Source organism: Alosa pseudoharengus, unplaced genomic scaffold, assembly GCF_046254945.1.
Source record: "Alosa pseudoharengus isolate Yale_2024_CS ecotype anadromous, Long Island Sound unplaced genomic scaffold, YU_APseudo_1.1 YU_APseudo_1.1_scf_11, whole genome shotgun sequence".
Lineage (NCBI taxonomy): Eukaryota > Metazoa > Chordata > Actinopteri > Clupeiformes > Clupeidae > Alosa > Alosa pseudoharengus.
Genome location: NW_027468576.1, coordinates 1,793,267 through 1,812,032, shown reverse-complemented (window position 1 = coordinate 1,812,032; position 18,766 = coordinate 1,793,267). Strand labels below are relative to the sequence as shown.

At 42.4% G+C, this 18,766-nt stretch overlaps 1 protein-coding gene across 2 annotated transcripts in view; it reads left to right on the top strand.

Moving 5' to 3' along the window:
• The window catches only part of hoga1 (4-hydroxy-2-oxoglutarate aldolase 1), a 138,506-nt gene that overhangs the window by 89,351 nt on the left and 30,389 nt on the right, over positions 1-18,766 (top strand). For both annotated transcript variants that reach the window (XM_076277744.1, XM_076277743.1), the window contains one exon: positions 15,456-15,552. In XM_076277744.1, the coding sequence (XP_076133859.1) occupies positions 15,456-15,552 (97 nt within the window). The remainder of the gene's footprint in view (positions 1-15,455; positions 15,553-18,766) is intronic.

Here is an 18,766-nt window from a genome sequence, read left to right as displayed (position 1 = left end):
TGGTATTTCCACTAAAATGAATATTAAAAATAATGTTGAAATTACAACCAAACTAAAGATCAACGTGATTTCAATGGTATTTCAATTGATATTAAACCTCAGTAAACCACTATTAGCCTAATCTGGCAAAATATTGGGAAATTCATATCCTGCTTTATCTACAGCCAGGATAAATTTGGCTAGGCCTAGGTATATCTTGTTTAGGCTACACACGCTTGCATAAATAACCATTGACAACTTGTTATCAGTTAAGCAAGTGCATTTATTCACTCTTCATCTAGAAATTCACTTGTACTGTGTTTTCCTGCCATCCATAGCATCCATAGCAGTTGCAGTCAGCCTGATCCTCCTGTAGCAGAGTGAAGGGGCACCTAACAGAAATAGAAGGGGGGGGGGCAGCTGTTAGATAAATATGTTCAACTGAACAACAAACTAACAGCTAAGCCTACAATCAAGTCATTTTACGCCACAATCTACCACTCATACAAACGTAGTTCAAAACAAAGGCTAAGTTTCAGCCAGTGATTGTTTGCCATTTCCCTCGTCAGGCCAGCTATCGCTATTAAAGGCGGCTAGCTGGCAATTTGAGTGTGAAATGCTTAGTTACCGCCTCCACTGCACACAACCGCGAACCTAGAAACATTCCCGAGGTCTAGCTAACGTAATATAACTTACCTACTGAATCCTCGGTTATCGCTTAATCAAGTTATGAACTTATTCGGCGTAATACCAATATTATCAAACTAGCTAGAGTTAAACTTAACGTCCTGTCTTGATGTAGCATCTACGAGTAGCATGTTGCTAAGCTACAAGTTTGAAGCTAACGCCAGCTTGCTTGCTTACTTGATTAGCCGAGTCGTTTTAAACAGACTTCACACACTCCATTCGAATAAAAAACACAAATTAATTGTAACTTACATTGGGTGTGGTAGGAAAACATCCGTTTCGTCGACGTTTGTTGGACGAACCAGACAACAAGAATATAAACTTTCTTCAAGAGGATGCTTGACAGCAGTGCCAGAATCGCAAGGAGAACGCTACTGCGCATGCGCACAAGTTAATTACGGGATGTGTAGTTTTAGGGAGCACCAGATTGTATGCATTAGAAGCTGAGACAGTTGGATTCACAGGTGACACCTGTGCCAGTGTTCTGATTAGCCCGGGAATTACTCTGGGAGCTTAACGAGCGCAGCTGGCTTTAGGCCATTATGACATGAAAGCCATTCAAGTCTATGGGGGGGAAATTAGCTTTTTAACATTTTCAATCCCCTATTTCTCAAAAAGTATAAACTTTTTAAAAAGTCTGAAATAATAACTCTCTTGCCCCACTCCAGACCTACACAACGGTTATTTCAACATGTCTGTACGTTAAGCGGTTAGAGTCGCATTCATTCTTGAAAAGGTAAAAAGAAAAGGTTATAATAATAAGAAGAAGAAGCCAAGAGATTTCAAGATAGTGGACTATAATAAGCGATAGCGCCAAGCCCCTGGAAATCGCCCTAGGAAACCACAGGCAACCAGAAACCGAAAAATGCCCCAACCCCATGCTAATGTAACAGAGGTCGTCTCTCCCCTCCCTCAATCACTCTGCGTTGTGTATGAAAGGATGGACGCCACAACTGAATGGAATTTCACTTAATTGCTCTCTGATGCATGGAAAATACAATAAATGCAAATCAGACATGGAGCGAGCAAGCCGCGTCACAGCTCCTCTGCCTCATGACAGTCGCAAAAGAGCGACAAGAAAGAAACATACACTGTACATAATTAAACCATAACCATGGCATACCTGATGCATGGAAAATACAATAAATGCAAATCAGACACGGAGCGAGCAAGGCACTCCACAGCTCCTGCCAAACAAACCAGGTAAAAACCACAATTAAAATACAGTACACAAATGTTTACAATAGTTACAAACTTTGTTCAACTAAGCTATACAACTAAGCTTTGTTAAACTAAGCCTACTACCCACTTTGTCACCCACCCATGGCATGAGCAAGCACTCACAACAACTCTGATGGCAATTAGATAAAGAATGGATGAGATATAAGTTCATTTATTTTATTACAGTGCCCCTAGAGGCCAAATACAGCAATTTCCATGCATATTCTCACAATCAAGTACCGAGTCCCTGTACCAAGTTTGGCTTTAGTACATCAAAGCGTTGCTGAGATATGAGCTAACTTCCTGTTTTGCCGCAACCCCTATAGAGGCCAAGCAATGCCAATTTCCTAGTGCGTCATCACAATCAGGTACCAAGTCCCTGTACCAAGTTTGGACTTTGTACATCAAACCGTTGCTGAGATACAAGCTCACTTCCTGTATTGCAGCGCCCCCTTTAGAGGCCAAATTTCTTAGAGCGTCATTACAATCAGGTATCAAGTCCCTGTACCAAGTTTGGACTTTGTAAATCAAAGCGTTGCTGAGATACAAGCTCACTTCCTGTATTGCAGCGCCCCCTATAGACCGGTTTCAGGTCCCTAACAACCGTAGTTAAGAACGAACTCGGAGGACGAACTCTGAGGATATTTCGGTGTAGCTGAGTCTGGGTTGTTTTCATCTAGAGGTGTAGCGGATTTACCTATGAAAAAGCAACGGATTTTACGGAAGGTAGGCTAAACATTTGGCCGGTCACTGTAAAGTTAGCTTAGGCTTAGGTTAATGCTGCGTTTCTCAAACTGTGGGTCGCGACCCACTACTGGGTCGCGGAGACATGCCAGGTGGGGCGTGAACTGACGTAAAAAACCAGGAGTTTTTTTAATTTATTTTTTTATCTGTAGCCTGGGCCCAAGTAGCACCCGATGCGCAATGGACGCACTGTGTTATTCAGAGGGAAGCGCTCGTGTCAAGGCAGCTTAGTTAGTCCCGACCTACATGAGATTTTGAACGTTGTTGTGAGAGTGGTGAATTTCATCAAAACCCTGCCCTTAAAAGCGTGTCTATTCTCCGCACTTTGCGAAGAAATGGTAGCTGACCAAAAGGCTGTACTGTTTTACAGCGAGGCAAGGTGGCTTTCCCGAGGTAAAGTGCTGTCGCGTGTGTTTGAGCTCCGAGTCGCCTCTTCTTGAAGGAAGAGCGCATGTTTGAATCTGCAAGCACGTTCACTAATGAACATTTCTTGACAAAGCTGGCCTATCTTAGCGATATATTTGATATATCTTAGCGATACATTTGAGTTAAATGTCCAGTTACAAGGCAAAGACAAGCACCTACCTCACCTAGCAAATAAGATTACTGCATGGGACAGGCGCCTCGATCGCCACAGTATTATGCCTTTGAGATTTCTGAGCGAAATCGCTGAAACGTCTGATTGGGAGGCACTCTTGTGATCCCATGTATTAAACATTAGGCCTACATCACATTCCTGCAAAGTTTATTTTAAAAATATTTCCCAACTGAGCAGCAGTGCTCGGTATGACTGGATTATGGATCCATTTAATGCAGCATGTTGGTATTTCATTGAATATATTGTACAATGCTGTAAAATGGCATATGCTTCCTAATATGTTGCTGGAAAACAGAAATATGTGTGTTATGTATTTATTTATTATTATATCTGCAACACCAGCTGATTTTAACTCTGTTGAAGAGGATATATTTAGAACTTGTTTGACAATTTTAAGCTTGACCTACCACTTTCTTAGACTACGTTTACACGAAGCAGGGTATTTTCCTAAACGAATATCTGGCCATCTACGTTTGCAAATAAAACTGCATTTACACGAGACCGTTTTCTTTTTTTAAATGTGTTTACACGAACCCGTGTACATACATGCCAAACCACAGTGGCAGTCTAACGATAAGCTCAAGCTCACATTAACCAATCAGAATCCTGAAAAGTTGCCCGAGCCACCGGAAACATAAGTGTACTCTCTTCTTCGGATAGCAGCGGTAAAGCAGGAGGAGCTGAATTTGCAAATGCAAACAGACAAAAAGGGTCTGCACCAACATAAACGCGATGGCTATTCTGAGCGCATCCATGATCACCTCAGCCCCAAAACTCCGTTTACCACAGTTTACAACCAAACGCATAAACAAAGTTTTCCAAAAAAATCACTTTGGCCGGAGTTTTTTTGGATAACCGTTTTACGTGGCAAATTTTCCGTTTGCGTCTAAATGAAAGGCTGAAACGTAGGGAAATGTCTTCGTTTATAAAAATACACATGCTCGTGTAAGCGGGGTCTTAGAGCGATGAGGGACAGGTGGGGCTCGAGAATGCCCCCTTGATCAAAGTGGGGAATGAAAGAAAAAGTTTGAGAACCACTGGGTTAATGTTAACGGTAGGGCTTCGATTGCACAAACAATTAGTTTAGATTTAGATTAAAGTGAGAACTACCTACTCAAAGGCTATATGATAGGGGTGGGCAATCATTTCCCCCTGAGGTCAGAGGATAATTACTTTGATAAAGTAGCCTATGCCACTGGACACACATAGAACGATTGACTGAAATACAATGCACAAAATGACAGGAAAGTAGCCTATACATGACATAGCTAAACTAGGCTATATACCTTTTAGTAGGCCTATGCAATAACATCACTTGCAAGCCCATGTCTACTTTATTAAAACAAACAACTCAAATGGAGGGTCAACTTTAACTTTAGGCTAACTGCATCTTGTCATTTGCGTGAAATGTAGGCTATAGCCTCCGTTCTCATGGATCATATCGATAAGTCTCTGATTAAAATGATATGCTGAATATGAATATGATAAAACACTTTGTCAACGTCACTACCCTATGTTAGCCTACATGATTTCAGTTTTTCCTCTTGAGCATGAAGATAACATTTGTGGCATAACTTCGTAGCTTCATAATGCATGCTTCGTATCCAAATGTCTGGCACCTAGGCCTGCCTAGTTTATTGGCGTTTTAAACATTTTTAGCTTTGAACGGACACATCACAAAAACATAAGATGTCTCCTGTACCACACAGGGGAAATTCAGTCTGCTTTTCTCTGCCAAAAGTTAACAATTTTCAAGCACCTTGTGTCTTTCTTTCAATGTCTTGCTATATGGCTCTGGGTTTGCTTGTTCTCCGAGTTCGTCCCTAACGACGGTTGTTACGGACCTGAAAGCGGTCTATACATGCCAAATGATACCAATTTCCTAGTGCATCACAATCAGTGAACAAGACCCCTTACCAAGTTTGGACTTCATACATCAAAGCCTTGCTGAGATAAGAGCTCACTTCAATTTCAATTTCAATTTATTGTGCCTATAGAGTGCCAAAACATTACACATGTATCATGGCGCATTACAGAGTGTAGACAATCAGAGAAAAAAAGAAAAGAAAGGAAGAAAAGAAAAGAAAAGAAGGCCCAAGGGCAACAGGGGCAAGGAAAAACTCCCTAGAATTGGAGATACATATAGGAAGACTAGGGTCAAATACAGGACAGTAAGGTCTGTATACATGACAAATGCATATGATAGTCAGGTGTAGAGAATAGGACATGGTGTTTAAAGCCACCTGAGGTGAAAGTTACAAGAGGTTGGATGATTACATATCTGGTATGATAATGCATTAATCCTAATTTAGTGTTCAAATAGTCCAGCATTGGAATTGTCCAGGGGAAAAGGAGTTGTCAAGGGGCATGTGGTGGGTCGGCAGTACGGGCCAGGAATCCATGCCCTATTAATATCCCCCCCAAAGGGGGACATTAATAGGGCAGTCAAAAAGATGGGACTTCAGGTGAGATGGGTGAGAGGAGGGCCAAGCACACGGATGGCTGATGACTGGTGATGATATACCTCACAAGTGAGGTAAGGGGGAAGAAAGAGAGATGTAGAGTGGGTTAGTATTACTGAAAATCAAAATGGTTAATGTCAATAAGTAATCAGTGGCACTATGTTACAGTATACCATAGTGAGAATAGGAAAGAGAGAGAGAGAAGGGGAGGGGGGGGGGGTTGTATGGCGTGGCACATGAAAAGTCCATGACAGCACTATGCTATAGCAGCATAACTAAGGCATGGTGAGGGGTAGTCGACACCAGCGCAGGTATGGATCAGTGACCACCATCACGCGCGTGACTGGGGTGCCAGTCACATGAGGACTCAGCAGGGTGGTCCATTCCATAAATCCCTGAGGTGGGTGAAGTTCCACACCTCACCATACCTAACTATGGGAGGCAGTAAAGAGGTATGTTTTAAGTCTAGACTTAAAAATAGGGATGGTGTCTGCTAGTCGAATTGAGGAAGGGAGATTATTCCAGAGGAGGGGTGCGCGATAGCTGAAAGCTCTGCCTCCTACTGTAGTTTTTTAAATTCGTGTAATTACAAGAAGGCCAGTATTCTGTGATCGTAATGGTCTGGGTGGGTTATATGGGACTAGGAGATCTTTAATATATTCTGGTGCCTGGCCATTAATGGCTTTGTATGTTAGAAGTAATATTTTGAAGTCAATGCGACTTTTAACAGGCAGCCAGTGTAGGGATGCCAGGATAGGGGAAATATGTTCATATTTTTTAGTTCTAGTGAGTGTGCGAGCAGCTGCACTTCCTGTTTGGCGGCTTCATTGCCCTATTTGATTGGCTGTTACGGGCAAACAAACTTGAAATTGAAAAATCTGGCAAGTAACGTAGAGTGATTGGGACAGTGTCCTGACTAATGGTATCGAATTTTGTTGTTGTTAACTCAAAGCGTCACCAAGATGTTAGTCCACTTCCTGTTTGGCGGCTTCGTCGCCCTATTTGATTGGCTGTCTCGGGCAAACAAACCTGAAATGAAAAATCTGGCAAGTATCGTGTGGCTCGGTCTGAAGATCATCTCTGCCAAGTTCCGTGAAAAAATCGGATGAAATTTGTGACCGCTGAAACTTTTCGTAGAGTTTGGACTAAATCCAATATGGCTGAGGTCCGATATGGCGGAAAGTGGCGTAATAGGGGTCATTGAAACCAAAATCACAGCCCATGCAGGAGCAAAGCCGTGGGGCAAGCAGTCCTTCGCAGCAGCGGCGGCTGCTACAGTGAAGAAGCCCTAGCCCCCAGCCGCCGAAAGGAAACGCAAACGGCAGCCCTGACGCCTCTTAGGCTTCGGAGGAGGAGGAGGGCTGTTCACCTCTTCCCCTCAAACGAGGGAGGGAAGACCACTCAATAATGTTTGTGAATGTTTGGTGCGTGTTCCCCACACGCAAGCTCCCTTGCAGGAAAGTTAGCTCCGTTGGTGGAGGCCTGGCGCACATGCGCAGTAAACCCTTGGGTCTTGCAAACCGTCGCCAGGGGATACAGACTCCAGTTTACTCGGAAACCACCTCCCACGGAACACATTTTAGAGCAAGAAATTGCATCACTGTTACGCAAGAGAGTGGTAAGAGTCGTTCCACTCCACCAAAGTGCTCAGGGCTTTTTGATTCCCAATAAAGGCAGCCAGCTACGGCCTATTTTGGATTTAAGGGGCTTAAACAGCTATCTCAGAAAATACAAATTCAAAATGTTAACACGCAACGTTCGGTCACATTCAACACGGAAGAAGGATTGGCTCTGGCTTACTGGCATCTGAGTATTTATCCACCACACAGGACATTTCTCAGATTTGCTTTTCAGAACATGTGTTACGAGTATCAGGTACTACCCTTTGTGTTAGCTCTCAGTCTGAGAACATTCTGCTTATGTGTGGAAGCGGCGTTAGATCCACTCAGATTAAAAGTTATAAGAATATTGACTTATATAGACGATTGGCTGATAATAAGTCACTCTCATTCAAAAGCTGTGCGAGACACGACGACAGCACATAACCACGTTAGGTTTCACCATACGCCAAGCGAAAAGCAACCTAATTCCTTCACGTCAAACAACCTTCCTGGGTCTCCGGCTGAATTCGGTGACAATGACTGCAATGCTGTCAACAGACCGGATTGCCTCCTTCCAGCAATGTCTAACACATTTCACGTTGGGGGCATGGGTGTAGTTCAGACAGTGTTTACGCCTTCAAGGTCTGATGGCATCGGCTATACACGTATTGCCACTGGGGCTACTCAGAATGAGAGCGTTTTAGTGTTGAATAGGCAATTTGCAATTGAACCCACCATTACCATTACTCTGGCGAATAGAGAAATTTATTACCCACACCCCGAGAGGGTGGCGCTTTGGGCTTGGCCCGTGAGAGGTTAAACCTGGGCACTGCAGGGCTCCCTCCAAGGGTAGTAGCTACAATACAAAGTGCCAGAGCCTATTACACGAGGTCATTATATGATAGGAAATGGCGGGTGTTTGAGAAATGGTGCAAGGAGCAGCATCAGGTGTCTTTTCAATTCCCCGTAGGACCGGTGTTATGTTTCCTTCAGGATTTGTTGGATGCCGGCAGGGCCTTCTCTACTATTAAAGTGTATGTGGCTGCGATAGCAGCATGTCATGTTGGCATGTCGTTTTTTGAAAGGAGCCCGTCGGCTATGACCGGTTGCGAGGATGCTGGTGCCGTCCTGGGACCTAGGTGTGGTGCTGGAGGCTCTATCGCAGAGCCTGTTTGAACCGATTGAGTCTGTGGACATGAGAATTTTGTCCTTAAAGACAGCACTGTTGTTGACGCTGCCGTCCGCTAAGCGGGTAAGTGATCTGCATGCACTGTCGGTAAACACAGCCTGTATGCAGTTTTCGCCGGGTGGCGATAAGGTGTTTTTGCGGCCGAACCCAGCATTTATGGCAAAGTGTGAGGTGAATTGTAAGACTTTAGAGTTTGCAGCATTAAGCTCAGCTGAGGATAGAAGGTTGCGAGCACTGTGTCCGGTGCGGGTACTCCGGGTGGCATAAGGCTGACCAGCTCTTTGTGTCATGGGCATCATCACATAGAGGGTTACAGTGGGCATCGCTTTCAAATGGCCACTTCAGTCCCGCATTACGAGGCGTGAAGCTGCGTGAAGCTTTAGTACCACTTTCAGCCACTGTGCGTCGCTCTGCCACTGTACATCGCTCTGCCTGCCGCCCCTTCTGAAAAAGCTCGATTTACCTCGATTTAGGCTACTAGGGTATGGCTTAAGGCTTGACTACACGGTGGTAACGAAAATCGAAATCGAAATTTGCTGTCTACATTATTGTCAGTGTTGGGGTAACGCAACTACGCAAATCAAAACAGTGGTGTAATAATTGAGCTAGTAGAGAAATAACTGTTAAGAATTCATCTGTAGCCTTGGGTAGGCTTCTGCGACGTTTTTAACAGGCTACGCTATAGAGGCTTAGCAACTATGACCCACGTTTTGGTTTCATAAATTAATTTGCCCTACTTCTTGACTGCAATGTAGTCAATTGACTGCTTGACATGTCATTTTTCTTTTTCTGTACAATTAACAAATACATCTGCTTTATGCCGCAGAATTACATTCATATTTGGAACTTACATAGTCCAATGCATCGTTACACTACGTTAGTGTTTCCCAAAACCATAGTAGCAACGAATGTTCGCAACCACTATCGTAAAGTTGTGTAGTTACAACTACACCTCTCGACCTCTGGTAGAATGCTAGTAGAAGCATAGTTCCAGGGATCTTCATGTCAAAGACGTCACTGATGCCAGTTATTTGTTTGCAAATTAATAATTATAAATATATTTAGGTTTCTAATTGATATTTACACTTCTAACCACCATACATCCATATTTTAAAATGCCCAAGGCAGAAAATACATAAATTAAAAGTCAATTTGCAGCCATGTGCACGTAAGTAAAAGTCACACACCTGCAGATAATAATAAGGTGGTGCGCACTTTTTGATGAGTCAGCTGAGAATATGTAGCCTTTGATTTTCATGGAGGGGGGGGCTTGTTAGTTTACACAAACCAAGCCAAGAAGGCTGATTCTGATTTTGATAATATGATCTGCACAAAAGATAAACTTAGGTAAACAACGATGTCAATATTGTTGTCAAAATCTTAACCCAGATTCGAACTCTTGGACAGGGGACTGGTAACGGCTGTCATCTGCCGGCCTTAACGCAATGCGCCACAGAAATATGTGCAGGTGCCCGTTCACGTGCTACTAAACGTCATTAACCACCTTAGTCCAGACTACTGAAGTTTGGAAACTATCATGGTCCAAACTTACAGTACTACAGTTATTTCAGTTAGCCTATTAGCTGGTTTGATTTGCATTGAGCTCAATGAGCATCAAACCACCTAATAGGCTAACTGCAATAACACCAAGCCAATCTCTAGGTATGGTGAAGGGTATGTGATGATGTGGGGCTATTTTAATTCCAAAGGCCAAGGTAACTTTATCAGGATGCACAGTATTCTGGATCCATGAAATAACTGGCCTTTAAAAATAAAAATCTGCCTGTCTCTATGGGAATTTAACATAGGGGTGGCAATACTTATGACCCCTGTATTTTAAGGAAGAACATTTATTTATTTATGATACATTATTCATTCACTAAGAAAATTGGTGTCCTTAAAGGTTAGATATTTTCTCATTTTTCACTTAAGGCATTAAGATAAATTTCCAAAAGATGATTTTATATTCCTCTTTTCAGTCAACTTTAGCATGGGTGCCAACACTTTTGACCATCATATAAACTCACGCTATTGTATTATTATATATGGCTCACTGCGTCATGGAAGCAGTTAAGTCAAGTCGCATCAAAAATAGTAGTGGCAGAACTCCCAAGTGACACCTTGTGGTTGTTTGTGTCAACTGCAGTTTGTGCCATTTCTGCTGAGAAAATGGGGTGCGTGATTCATGAAGGAACCCGTCCAAACTTAACTGGGACCCACTGTATGTAAGTACGACAGTTTTGGGAAACAGTCGTGACTTACATGTTGGTTAGTTGAACGATGCATCCTGTTAGTAAAAAGCTAACCTCCGTAGTTGTACGGGAAACGCACCCATTAGCAATCTGTTAATTTTATTTTATGAATCCTACACAGTAGATCACATGCCACATTCTCAGTTTCAATAGACAGATGCAATAGCCATTGGTCAAGTATTGAGTATAAAGCAATTAAGATAGTATGAAGTACTTTTTGTATAGGATACTATCATAAAAATTCCTTAAAACGAATAGCATTTTGCAACTTGACAAAACACTGGATTAAATATCTGTGAGGGGAAAATGACAAAGAGGGACCTTAACCTTTGAATTGATACTTTGTATGATTTCACACTTTTGAATGGACTCTCCTGTGTTTACCCTAGCTTGTGATGTTCCTTATAATTGATACTTCTAATGCAGTGTGAATTCACTCTTTCTGTTTGACACTAATCTAGTTCTTAAAGTTCTTATTAGTTCTTATTATTTGATACTTCTGTTTCAATAACTAATGGTCCGATGGCAAATCATGTGTTGTATGACGTTAGAAATGTTCTTAATGTCCTTGATTCTTAAATAACCCATTGTTTTGACCAAGTCATGTGTATGTGCAGGTGTAATGATACAATGAGATTATGATACTGTGCGAGGTATAAATGTGTGTGTGAGAAAACAACTGATTGTCTCTTGGGTGCACAGACTTTGTCTCTGTATCCTGATAGCCTGATGCTTATGAGACCTCTCTGCGCAGAGATTAATAAACTACTAACAAGAAAGACAAACCTTATTTCAGACTCTCATTATTTATACATCTTTAGTCTAAAAAATTCTTCCACATATCGTAGGCACAGGAGAAAACTTGTACATCCACTGGCCCGTGGGGAGATCACATGCCAGTTGCCTCTCCATTCAGTGCTATGACTCGTTCGGCTGTGAGCTTGTTTCGCCAAAACAATCTCTATTGCATATATCAATGCGTCTTTGTTCATGGGTTTGGCCTCACAGCAGAGGCTTAGACAACTATGACCCACGTTTTGGTTTCGTAATTTTCCCTACTTATTGACTGCAATGTAGTCAATTGACTGCTTGACAGGTTATTTTTATTTTTCTGTACAATAAACAAGTACATCTGCTTTATGCCGCAGAATTACGCACTTGGCCAGCCTATAGAACGGGCACATTTTGGAGAGAATAAAGAATGTATGCACGCAAGAATCTGTAGGCTATTTGTGGCTGGTTACCAGCAAACAATGTTTAATGCATTAACTCAAGACGTCAAACATTTTCTAAACAATACAAACAGAAAGGATGCAGCAGGCAGCAAATGTAGAAGAGTCATTTCCAGTGGAAGAACAAAATGCTGAATGAAGCCCAAAGATATGCAGGCATATCTAGCAAGTTGTTATTTTTTGAAGACGTAAATGGTTGGGCTATAGGCCTATTTTGCAAGAAGGAGACATAAAGCGTGAGCATGCCACACTATCCACAGCTGTGGTAGCGGGGGGTAGGAGAATTACTGTTAGCACAGGATATCAGTGTCGGGTGAATTAGGAAATGCCTTATGGATGAAAGCTGCTTGGGATCCCCCCCTGTCAAGAAATAACCATACAAAAACAGATAATATAGCCTAGATATTCCAATATATTCGAATACATGTGTTTATTTTAGAGGGGATATTCGAACGTCATTTTTGAGCAATTGTGACAGCCCTAGTCCACTGTAGGCTACGCCAATCGTCTATTAACACCTTCCACCTAACCCCGGTGAGTGGGGGTCGCTATAATGCGTGTGAAATAGCACCATTGAGTAGCCTATGCGAAATAGCCTTAAAATCGTTCCGGTGTTGTGTGCCTTCTTGTTTCTCCACCTACTGGTTTCCTTGCGCGTGCATGCGCTGCAGCAGTTGTCAGACATTCACAAACAAGTTATTTTAGGCGGTTTGAAGTCGCTTTTCATACGCCATGAGCGCTCGGCTACATTACAGCCACTCGGACAAAAGACATGTAAAAAAATATATGTTTTGAAAACTAGCATTAAACTGGATTCAATCCCGCAAAAGCAATTCACGCGTGACTCTCTCCATCCTGATTCCCTACTCTTTGAGCCAACTAATATGTTACGCGAATCAATTAAATATTGTAGGCTACCATTAATTAATAACGTAGGCAACACCCAGGTAACATGTTGTCCAGGCTATCTGAACCAAGGGGTTGCCTCTCATCTACAACACACTGGTTACCTTGGGCTGCTACAGTCGTCAGTGCACTGTGCACAGTAGGCCTATGCTACTCTTTGTGGTTGCTCAACTAAAAATAAAAGATGTATTTGGTGATGATGTTATTGTAGGCCTAGTAGACCTAAATTCTGAGAAATTAAATGGTACGAGAAACAATCTACATAGCGCACCAGACCGCGATGTTGTCAAGGGTTGAATGAAGGGAGTTTGCAAAAATGTGTGTATTTTTGAAGTCAATAAACATTCTTAATTTTCGAATGTCTTTGTCAGAGAACATCTGACTTTTAAAAACCATAGGCCTGGTAGTCGCTCAGACAAGGAGTTATAAGATAAAGGCAATACCATTTGTGTCACCTAATGCAGTTCAGTGAATTAGCAAGATACCTTTAGAAGCCAACAATCATAAAGCACCTGTGCGCGCGCTCTCTCCCCTGCGCATGAAGCTGTCTGCGTGTTGTAGGCTAGATTTGCGTGAGTTTTTTTCTATCTGCTTTACTTTTGTGAGTTGCGACCACATAGGCTATGTTATAGACGTTCTATGAGGTAGCAGTGTTTAGCTGTGTCACAAAACAATAAGCTTTGTCAGACTACTTTTAAAATGATATTCAGGGCTATATCTATTTTAAACATTTGGGGCTGAAGACCCGACAAAGCCTTGCGTTAATTCTTCAGGTGGGAATTTTCATACGAGAGACGCTCTCATTGGTGGTTAGTATATGGAGTAGGGAATTGACAGCAACATATCCAATCACATTATGAGAGATGCTGAATTTAACATAAACTGTGATATTTGATTTTAAATTAATGTAAATTTAGCCGGGACTGTAAGTTGGCACACGTGGGTGCTCGATGTTTTCAGTGGGTGCCCGAGAGACGGAGCACCCATGGTATCGGCGCCTATGACAAGCGAATCTCGCGGTTGCATCCATTACAAACAAACATGCAATGTGAACGTCTGGGATTGGGGAGAGCACTAAATGCTCTTCTGAATAAGCACGAAGTCGAAGTCTTTAGCACGAAGCCTTTAAATGAAAAACACTCTTTAATAATCAATGATTACTAATGATGATGACTAATGAAGTAAATGAAGTAAACTTGTGACCATCAAAAATCGTTTATCGCCTGTAACTCCGTGATAACAGGACGTAACAGGAAGGCATTTGGCACTCGGAGAAAACCAGAATGTTTAATTTGTCCTGCGTTTCTTCTACGGCTGCAAACGGGATTCACTCGCCGTTAACCAAATATTTCTTTATTAGGGCAGGGCAGGCATATTTCTGGCTATTAAATTATTTCTAAACCAGTCTGCTAAAGTCTGTAGTGAGTGAAGTCTGTGTAGGGTTTTCCAGCTCCATTTCTTTTTATGAGACACCCTGCTCACTTGAGACCTCTGCCGGTTGTTGCAGCGTCGTTGCAGCGTCACTGGAAAAATACAAATTAAAGTCGCGTGATGCCGTGTGATCCCGCGCACGGACCGCGAGGGAAGCTGGCCAAGTCGAAGCACTGCCCACTTTACCTATATCTACTCAGCGCCTTTCACATTGGATTGTGGACGCTATAGGATTGGCTTATGAAAGGAGTGGCTTGTGGTCCCCGGTGGTGGCTCGTATGCACTCTACCAGTGGCATGGCTACATCTTGGGAGATTATGGCAGCTGCCTCTTGGGCTTCGCCAGACACCTTTGTGAGATTTTACAGACTGGATGTGACTAGGCCGTCCGACCTCGCACAGTCTGTTTTAACAGTGAATCCAGTCCTAGGGTCTAATTAGCCCGGGAGAAAAAAAAAGACAGACACACAGTGTTGGATCTGGGTGATCTTGTGATCTGTCTGTGGCAGAGCTGCTTCGGTGAGCGTCTGCAAGGTGGGAGTTGTCTATATCTCCCATATGTGAGATACCGAGCGAATATTTGAAAAAGAACTTAAGGTTACTATTGTAACCCCGGTTCTTTGAGAATATGAGTGAGGTATCTCACCAGGCAGCCCGCCTTGCTGCGCACGAGAAGAGAGATGGGTGGAGCCCCAGCACGGCGCACGCCATTAGTCTGACATAGGCAAACGTGGTGTCATTGGAGTTTCTGTGATTGGGCACGCGCGGAGCGCATTCCCATATGTGAGATACCTCACTCATATTCTCAAAGAACCGGGGTTACGATAGTAACCTTAAGATTTCTCCTTTAAGTTGGTCATACAAAAGCTGTCATACAGCAAAAGTAGACTGCTTTCATGAGCCCAAAATATAAAACATTTTGCTTTTTTACATTTTTTACTTTCTACACTGTAAGAATAGTCTAACTAAAAGGGAACCCATAAATGAGTAGGTATTTGCAAACGTGTGACTATTACTATAGTATGGTGACTTTCTCTGACAAACATTTTGGGTATTGCCTATCAAAGTGCAAAAAAAACTATGTACTATTTAACATTTAACATATATTACTCATAAGGTATAAGCTCTTTTGTGTCTGTTTTCATTTATTATAGATCACAAGAATTGGTCTCATCATTCACAAAACCAGATTGGAGGACTTCCAGGTTTTGGCAGGGTCTGCAGGATTCTTAATGGCTGCATACGCTGTTGGTAAGATGGTCAAACCAGATTTGATTGAATGATTATTCTTTCTTGCAAAACAACAAAATTATTGTAAAATTCTTCAATCCCATGGCATTTCTGTATCAGAACAGCTCACACAGCCATCATGTAAATCAAAACACAAAACACCAACTACACACTGATAGTATATATGTACCAAAAACATCACGGTTACTCAACGTAACCTTAGTTCTCTGAGTGATGATGCAAGACATCAACACTTTGGGATAACACATTCCATGTGCGAGTTTTTATGATTGAACTTAAAGAGCAGCTGAGGTTAAATTTGTTACTAAATGTACACACAATATTGCTGACATGTAGAAAGGTTTTTATGGATGATTTTATGAGCATATTTTTACGAGACCTACGGCATAAAATCTGTTGAGGAAGTCTAAAGCTGGCACATACACCCCCATTCTCATCAACGGGACTGAGGTGGAGCGTGTCACTAGCTTCAAGTTCCTGGGTGTCCACATCTCTGAGGACCTCTCTTTAGATTAGATTAGATTCAACTTTATTGTCATTGTGCAGAGTACAAGTACAAAGACAACGAAATGCAGTTTGTGTCTAACCAGAAGTGCAAAAAAAAGCAGAAAAGTGCAATGTGATATACGAAGTATACGCAGGTGGTGCATAGACAGGACAATAAATATAGTGGAGTGTTAGACAGTAGTAACGTGTATTAATGTGAATAAATGTGGATATTCAGTATGAAAAATAAACATAGATATGCAGATATGTACAGAATGTACAGCTATGCAGTGTGGTAACAGTATCATTGTAGTGCAGAAACAGTAACATTATATGAGTAACATTATAAGAGGACTATCTGGACTATAAGTCACTTTTTTCATAGTTTGGCTGGTTTCTTCCTGTTAATGACACATTTTTTGACTGATGCGACTTATACTCCAAAGCGATTTATAGTCCGGAAAATACGGTAGTAAGAATAAGTGTATGTGCAGGATGAATAGTATGAAGAGCAGTAGAAAATGGCTATGTAAGGCCACATTTACACATAGCCGGGTATTTAGAGAAACGAATATTTCCCCCCCTCCGTTTTCAATAATAACATCGTGCACACAACATTTTTTTCAAAAAACTTGTCATTTACATCAACCCGCATAAATACGCTGTCGAGCGCCATAATAACTATGCCAAACCTATGGGTGGCAGTGTAGGGAAAGGAATAAAGCCATGCTGGCCAATCAAAATCCTCAGAATCGACACCAACGACTAACACGAGCAGTAAAAATGCTGACCTCCGTGCGATCAGAGAATGTCTAATAAGACGGGCTCTGGTGCGATCCTTCGCCTCTGCTCCTCCATGTAGAGCAGTTGTTGCAAATGCAAACAGGCCAGAAGCGTTTGCACAAAAGTAAAAATTAGTAGCACCTTAACAGCATCCATGATAATCCTCATCAGTAGCCAAAGAAACTGTAAACATCAGGCGCTCACATGACGTTAAGGATTTTCTGGCGCTTAAGAAGCTAAAACGCCGTTTATCCCTGTTGACACGGCAGCACATAACCGGCGTTATCAGAAATCTCCACTTTGGCCGGAGTGTAAACGAGAGGCCAAACCGCAGGGGAATATCTGCGTTTTCCCTTCGTGTAAACGGGGTCTAAGTGTAATTACAGTATGTACATTTGTAAATAAATAGATAGAACACTATGAATGGGATAGGGTAGTGCAAGTGTCCGGGGGTGGGGGGGGGTGCTGTCCACCTACTTGTTGTCCCTGTCAAGGTTGCCAAATCGTGGACACCTCAACAGGCACAGGCAAGGAGGCATCGGGCGGTGGGGGGCTTGGTTGGTTGTCACCGGGGTGCAGAGCTAGAGTCCAGTAGGGTGACAGCCGCAGGAAAGAAGCTTCCTCTGAACCTGCTGGTTCGGGGTGTGGAGAGATCTGTAACGCCTCCCGGAGGGGAGTCGGGTGAACAGTCTGTGGTTGGGGTGAGAAAAGTCTTTGATGATGCTAGGGTTGTGCCGATGGACGATATCATCGCCCATCGTGATGGTTGACAGACATTGTGATGGGAAGCAACCATCGTGATGCCACGCCAGGCACTAATTCCTGCTGTAACATAGGCTAAAACATACAAAACCTTTCCCTGGAAATTAAATTGAGCCTACTTTAAAGGCTGTCAGCCAAACAGTTATCACTTATTAGTCTACCGTCTTGTAAAATAAAAGACTTATTAGTCTACCGTCTTATTCAAATAATTCCTGATTGTGACGTGAATGTGTAAATGTCTTTTTGTACATATCTCGCAGTAGGCCTATAGCCTACATTGAACGTAAAATATGTAGCCTAATGTTTCAGCAGAAAAATAGTCCTAATGAATTATTAATGTGCGATCACAGCCCCTTTCCACTTTCACTTTCCGCCGCCCTCATAGTCGGCATGGCCGGTAGCCTAATAACGTGGGATGCGTAGCGTACTAGCTAAATGAGATGAGTGACTGCGATAGTAACCTGAAGTAACTTTTTTGCTAGGCCCAGTGAAGGCTGGCGATATGGAATATTCTGCTGGTTGGTGCACATGCAAGTGTTCAGATTGATTGTCTATCCGATTTTCTTGGAGCAGATCTTCCACGCAACTTCGGTAGCCTGGTCATTTTCTTAGCTGTCCACTTTCATCAGGCCATATAGCCTATATATTTTTTATGTAGAAAATAATAAATGTATTTCTGTACAGACATATGGTTAGCATATGCTAGCGCCAGAAAAATAATTCTGTGGAAATGCATGGATTCCAGTTGCTGCTACTGAAAGAAACTGGAATCCATGTATTTCCACAGAATTACTTTTGGAATCTGATCCCTTATCATACCTGTTCATTCTTACTCCTCGCTCGACTTATCGTAACTAAATTCAAGATGGCTGCAAACGCTAAACTTCGTGAAGATACTGTCTGTATAAATCGTCTTGTAAGTAAACTACCAGTGCTTTTTCAAAGTTCTCAATGTCTCGTTTTAAATGTCAGGGCCCTCGGAAGTCTACCAATGAAGTGTGGAGATACGTTGAGCCTTGTAAATGGTGTAAAACAGTGATTTATTTGCATGGCTAGGCCAATGCCGAGGCACCCCCCTAGTGCCAGATTTTGGAGTGCAGGGGACAAGCCGAGATGGGCTATGAGACATACGTTAACACTCGGTATCATGTTTCAACACACTTTAGGTCAATATCGCACCGGA